The 6475-nt window shown below is 50.2% G+C and overlaps 1 protein-coding gene across 1 annotated transcript; it reads left to right on the top strand.

The window, feature by feature from the left end:
- Positions 1 to 1191: 1191 nt before the first annotated feature.
- Positions 1192 to 3340, top strand: ATP5ME (ATP synthase membrane subunit e). The gene is made up of 4 exons (XM_001514299.4): positions 1192 to 1290; positions 1429 to 1483; positions 2619 to 2717; positions 3248 to 3340. The coding sequence occupies exons 1-4, from the start codon at positions 1207 to 1209 to the stop codon at positions 3271 to 3273; spliced, it is 264 nt and encodes an 87-aa protein (XP_001514349.1). The 5' UTR covers positions 1192 to 1206; the 3' UTR covers positions 3274 to 3340.
- Positions 3341 to 6475: the final 3135 nt, after the last annotated feature.

Below are 6475 nucleotides of genomic sequence, written 5' to 3'. Positions count from 1 at the left end.
CTCATCTGGAATAAAGGGGGATGAAGACCGTAAGCCCGTCGATTAGACCGTAAGCCCGTCAGAGGGCAGGGACTGTCTCTGTTACGGATTTGTCCATTCCAAGCGCTTAGTACAGTGCTCTGCACATAGTAAGCGCTCGATAAATACTATTGAATGAATGAAGCCTGTGAGCCCCACGTGGGACCGCCTGATGACCTTGTATCCTCCCCAGCGCTTAGAATGGTGATTTGCTCGTAATAATAATAATGTTGGCATTTGTTAAACGCTTACTACGTGCAGAGCCCCGTTCTAAGCGCTGGGGCGGATACAGGGTCATCAGGTTGTCCCACGTGAGGCTCCCAGTCTTCATCCCCATTTTCCAGATGAGGTCACTGAGGCCCAGAGAAGTGAAGTGACTCGCCCACAGTCACACAGCTGACAAGCGGCAGAGCCGGGATTCGAACCCATGACCTCGGACTCCCAAGCCCGGGCTCTTTCCACTGAGCCACGAACGTTGGTATTCGTTAAACGATTACTACGTGCACAGCACCGTTCTAAACGCTGGGGTGGATACGGGGTCATCAGGTGGTCCCACGTGAGGCTCACGGGCTTCATCCCCATTTGAGAGGAGGTAAACTGAGGCACAGAGAAGTGACTCGCCCACAGTCACCCAGCTGCCAAGTGGCAGAGGCGGGATTGGAACCCATGACCTCCGACTCCCGAGCCCTTGCTCTTCCCACTGCGCCGCGCTGCTTTTCATTGTGAGCGCTCGACAAATATGAGGAGAAGCATATATAGTCACATACGTATAATATAGGTAAGATCACTATCGTGGCTCAGTGGAAAGCGCATGGGCTTTGGAGTCAGAGGTCATGGGTTCGAATCCCAGCTCCGCCACTCGTCAGCTGGGTGACTGTGGGCAAGTCACTTCACTTCTCTGGGCCTCAGTTACCTCGTCTGTAAAATGGGGATGAAGACTGTGAGCCCCAGGTGGGACAACCTGATTCCCCTGTGTCTACCCCTGCGCTTAGAACGGTGCTCGGCACATAGTAAGCGCTTAACAAATACCAACATTATTATTATTATTATTATCCGGCCGAGCCGCTCTCCTAAAAAGAGGACGCGGGGATCGGAAACGGGGCGGGAGAGGGGCGAGCTTTCCGCCATACCGTCCGGATCGGGACTTCGGGAAACCGCATCGCCCTTGGCCCCGCCCCCTTCCCCATCATGCTCAGCGGCGCAGCTTCTGCTTCCGGCGGGAGAGTCGGGGACAAGATGGTGCCTCCGGTGCAAGTGTCTCCCCTCATCAAGGTGAACCCCCTCTCCCCGCCCCGCCGTCTCTCCTCCCGCCCCGCGTTCCGGGCGCCACGGTCCCTGGCGGAGCGGGGGCGGCGGCGCCGTTGTTCTCCTCCCGGTCTGACCCGGTCTCTTGTCTCCCTCTCCTCACAGTTCGGCCGCTACTCGGCGCTGCTGGTAGGGGTGGTCTATGGAGCCAAGCGGTACGGTGAGTAAGACGGGGGCCTCGCCCCCCACGCCCGGTGGCGGAGGGCAGCGCGCCCGCCGTCCCCTCAGCCCCGGAGGGCCCCGACTCTCCCCTTTCGGGAGGGCGGCCGGATTTTCGCCTCTCTCTCATCTGGGCTCGGATTTAGAAGCGTGGCGGTGGAGCTGCAGAGGCCCGCTTTCTCCCCCTCCCCCGGATCCCCGATCGTTTTCTCCGTAGAGGTCACAGGGGTCAAGGGCGGGGGCTGCCCTTTCCGCTTGGTTCCGAAAGCGTCGGAGGTTTTATGCCGCGGCATCCTCTTCCCGCGGCCTCATCTCACCGGGGCCGGGAGCGGTAGTATTTGAGGCCCGTCTGATCCCGGGCTCGCATTCTTCTCCGTGGAAAGTGAGCGGTGGTACAGGCCCGCTCCGCCCGCATGGACACGTTTCCGTTCTGGCCCATTCCCCGTCCCCATTCGGTGACGAAAGGCTGGAGGGGACGTTAAGGGGAGGAGGGGCCGGGGGGGGGGGGGGGGGAGTTCGGTACCGGAGGTGGTGGTGCTTTTCTGAAGGAAAAGTAACGTCGGCCCCGTGACCTTCCCGTGGGCCTCAGCCAGGGTCACCTTGGTTATAGAGCAATGTGGAACGCGGTCATTTTGACCATTTTATTAACGCTGCCGGCGCGCTCACCTTTGGCCTTAAAAATATCCAACCCACTCCTCTGTTCCACCCTGCCAGATTACTACTTTAACAGACGGGAAAATTACCCACATAGGATGGCCCGTTGAGACATTGTGTCCATTTTCAGATGAGGTAACTGAGTCGCCGAGAAGCCAGGGTCACACAGCAGACGTGTGGCAAAGCCGGGATTCGAACTCAGGCCTTCCAGGCCCGTGCCCTATCCACCAGGCCACGCTGCTTCACATCGTGGCAAGGCATTCGGTCTTTTGCCGAGTCCTGCTCTATTTTCCTCTGACCCTAGGATACAGGGGAATTTGCGTGGCGAAGTAAGGGAGGGACTTTAGTCGATCAGATGAAGAGGGGTCGGAAGGTGTTCGTTAACCAGGAGCAGCAAGACTCGAGGTTGAGCCTAAAGGTTCAGCTTATTGCTTAAGTGGTTTTCTTTAAACTGACACTTGAGATATTTCTCCTAAAAACAGACTACCTGAAGCCCCGAGCTGAAGAGGAAAGAAGAGTTGCCGCTGAGGAGAAAAAGCGCCAGGATGAATTGAAACGTATCGAGAGAGAACTGGCAGAAGGTATTGCCTTCTGATCAGAGTCGAAACATTGTTTTTAAAACGTCGGCCGCTTTTTCAGGGAAGGGGTCGGTCGTAGGCCGGAATGAAGGCCTGGAAAAAAAGCTGGAATAGGCAGGGGGGTGAGAACTCTATATCTTTGCCCCAGATGTTGGGGGGAGGGGGAAAGGAGTTCCTCCCCCACTTATATTCATAGATTGTGAGTCCTTTGAGGGACACCTTACTTGCTCCTTTAGACTAGAGCCCCAGAGCTGTGCTGACTGCTCCACTTTTAGGAGAAGAGATGTGAGATTATGCTTAAAGGAACTTCTGTATTTTTCCACTGATCTTAGTATGCACATTTCCATTTGAATTTTTGGAAATGTACATACAAACATTCATAAAGCGAAATAGTAGGAAACCCTATGCCTGAATTGGGTGTACTTGCTCCCGAAACCATCTTAAATACTCTTAGATGGTGAATTTGTTATGGTGAATTTGTTGCATCATTCTAGCGTAAAACCTAACGGGGTTTCTTTTGTGTTCTCTTTTAGCCAATGATGACAGCATATTGAAATGAACAGGTCACGTTGGTCCTTATTTCCATCCCGGGCAGTGGATTAATAAAGATTTCAGTGATGCATCTAGTATTGTGGATCATTTCCAGCAACAGTAAAACCTCTGAAAAGCTTTCTTGACCTCGGGATCCATGGAATTTGCTTGGCTTCTTGAAAGAGCCTAAGGGCCCCTCTTGAACGTGTATCTTAGACACCTATCCCTTAAAGGAGACAAGTTTTAGTTCTCGACCTTCTCACACTTACTGCCCATTCAGAGGGCTATTTGTCCCATTCACCTGTCCTTTGTTTATGCTGCCTCTGCCGTAGAGTAATCAGTTGTGTTTACCGAGTGCTTACTGTGTTCAGAGCACTGTACTAAGTGATGGGGGAGAGTACGATATAACAGCATGGGTGGACATGTTCCCTACTCACAAGGAGCTTACAGGCTAGAGGGGGAGAGAGATATTAAATATACCTTAATATAAACAAATTATTCAGAGTAAGGTCTGGAATAGGTACAGGATAGGGAGCATATTCCTCCCTGCTCAGAATGTCTTGGTGAGCTACAATTTAAGATCTTGTCTGATGGACAGAGCACCACTCTCTAGGTATCATGCAGTGTCATGGAAAATGCTACTGATCCTCATTTCTTAGATGGATGCCAGCCAGTCAAGGAAGCAAGGGTGGAGTAGACATTTCCAGAAGTGTTCAGTTATATATATTTTTGAGCAGCATTAAGTGCTTACCATGTGCTGGGGCACTGTACTAAACACTAGCGTAGGTTCAAGCTAGTCAGTCTGGACACAGACCGTATCCCATATGGGGCTCCCAATCAATTCCCCTTTTACAGATGAGGTACCTGAGGTACAGAAATTTTAAGTGACTTGCCTAAGGTCACACGGCAGACACGTGGCGGAGCTGGAATTAGAACCCGGGTCCTTCTGATTTCCAGGCCTGTGCTCTATCCGCTAGGCCATGATGCAGGGCTTTCCGGCTCATTGCCCTTACGTGCCAAACCCGGAGGCTTAGAAACGTAGCCAGAGTTCACACTATTCACAAACCATGATCCAAGGACGTCAACATGAATGATTCAGCCAGTCTTCATTTTTCCACAAATATGTAATTGATATTTGACGTGAGATTGGGTGTTCGATAACTTACGTGAAAATGTAAAATAACATTCGATGACATACACCGTGGCAGAAACGATTGCAAAATAGTCAAGTAGTACAGATAGGGCACAACACTTGAAGACACTTCCTGTTCTGGGAATTAATGCAAATTGCAGGCAAGACTAAAGTTTTATTAGTGTGTTGTGGGAACTCAAAAACACCGGCAAAATAAATTGCTTAGATTTTAATCCCGGACACCACCAAGGACTGGAAGCCCAAAGCCCAGGCCCCTGTTAATACTGGTGTTAAAGTGCTTATCCCCAGGCAGCATGGCTCAGTGGAAAGAGCACGGGCTTGGGAATCAGAGGTCATGGGTTCTAATTCCGACTCCGCCACTTGTCTGCTGTGTGACCTTGGGCAAGTCACTTAACTTCTTTGTGCCTCAGTTGCCTCATCTGTAAAAATGGGATTAAAAAAAAATGAGCCCCACATAGGACAATCTGATTACCCTTTATCTACCCCAGCGCTTAGAACAGTGCTCTGCACATAGTAAGCACTTAAATACTATAATAATTTTCTGTGGTAAGTGCTATAGTAAGTGCTGGGCTGGATACAGCATGTCAACCACAGTCCTTATCCCTCACTGGGCTCACAGTCTACAAAGGAAGGAGGACAGATATTGAATCTCCGTTTTACGGTTAAGGAAGCCGAGGCCCAGAGAAGTCAAGTGAATTCCCCGAGGTCACACATGAGGCAAGTGGCAGAAGGAAGATTAGAGGCCAACTCCTCTGACTCCACTAGGAATGGCCACGCTGATTTCCAGATGCTTACGGTCGGCCACCACTCTGGTAGACAATACAATCAGATCAGTACCCCAGGGGGCTCACAGTCAAACAGCTATTGGATCCCCATTATATAAAGGTGGAAACTGAGGCAAAGAACTAACTTGCCCAAGATCTTATAGCAGGCAAAAGGACCTGGGATTGGACTCTCTTTTGACTCCCTGTCCTGTGCTCTTTCCATTAGATGCTTCTCTGCATCTTGTGAAGCGTCCTAGGAGCTGTTCAGGGGTTATGAGAAATAGTTAATGCTGAGCAACAGAAGAAGCTGCGATGGGGGAATGTATTTCTAGGAGTGCCTGGGTGGTAATCGGTGTTTGTGTATGGGCGGGTGGCTAAAAGCAATCAATCAATGGTATTTATTGAGCACTTACTATGTGCAGGGCACTGTACTAACTGATTGGGCGAGTACAACGGAATTAACAGATACGTTCCCTGCCCATAACAGGCTTTGTTGCTTCCGAATTGTCCCTTTGACCCTAGGCATTTCTCTAGCATAAAGCCGCACTCGGAAATCTGTTTCACTTTGAATACTGATTTCTTTCTAGCAGTTTAGACGTTTGGGGAGTATAGTCTCTATTTTCTGCCCACAACTTTAGCCCCAGCGTTTTTGCCGGTGGAGATTTGGACCTGGCATTCTTTAGTGTTTTGACTGAACGGAGCTTTTTGGACAAAGGTGTCGTGTGCTGAACGGTAGACGGCGTGGCCTAGTAGGTTGAGCACGGACCTGGGAGTCAGAAGGACCTGGGTTCTAATCCCAGCTCCGCCACTTGTCTGCGGTGTGACCTTGGGCAAGTCACTTCACTTCTCTGCACCTGTTATGCCTGTAAATTGATTCTATTTATTGCCATTGTTCTTGTCCGTCTCCCCCGATTAGACCGTAAGCCCGTCAAAGGGCAGGGACTGTCTCTATCTGTTACTGATTTGTACATTCCAAGCGCTTAGTACAGTGCTCTGCACATAGTAAGCGCTCAATAAATACTATTGAATGAATGAATGTAAAATGGGGATTAAGACTGAACCCCATGTGGGACATGGACTGCGTCCACCCTGATTAACTTGACTCTACTCCAGCGTTTAGTACAGTGCTTGGCACATAGTGAGCACTTAACAAATATCGTTTAAAAAAAAGGAGAACATTTCTTTGTCATTAGCTGGAGTTTATAGAAATAACAGGACACAGCAGCAGACGGTATCCAAACTGTAAAACGTACTTTGATCACCTTTGGGTTTCGAACGTCTTTTACTGAACGATAAAGAGCTAAGAAACAACG

The sequence above is a fragment of the Ornithorhynchus anatinus genome, chromosome X3 (assembly GCF_004115215.2).
Source record: "Ornithorhynchus anatinus isolate Pmale09 chromosome X3, mOrnAna1.pri.v4, whole genome shotgun sequence".
NCBI lineage: Eukaryota > Metazoa > Chordata > Mammalia > Monotremata > Ornithorhynchidae > Ornithorhynchus > Ornithorhynchus anatinus.
This window is presented reverse-complemented; position numbering and strand designations above follow the sequence as displayed.

Excerpts from the sequence above, each read along its gene's own strand:
- ATP5ME (XM_001514299.4), top strand. The coding sequence starts at position 1,207 with ATGCTCAGCGGCGCAGCTTCTGCTTCCGGCGGGAGAGTCGGGGACAAG. Across the intron at positions 1,291-1,428 it reads AAGTGTCTCCCCTCATCAAG|TTCGGCCGCTACTCGGCGCT; the intron begins GTGAACCCCCTC and ends CTCTCCTCACAG. Across the intron at positions 1,484-2,618 it reads CTATGGAGCCAAGCGGTACG|ACTACCTGAAGCCCCGAGCT; the intron begins GTGAGTAAGACG and ends TCCTAAAAACAG.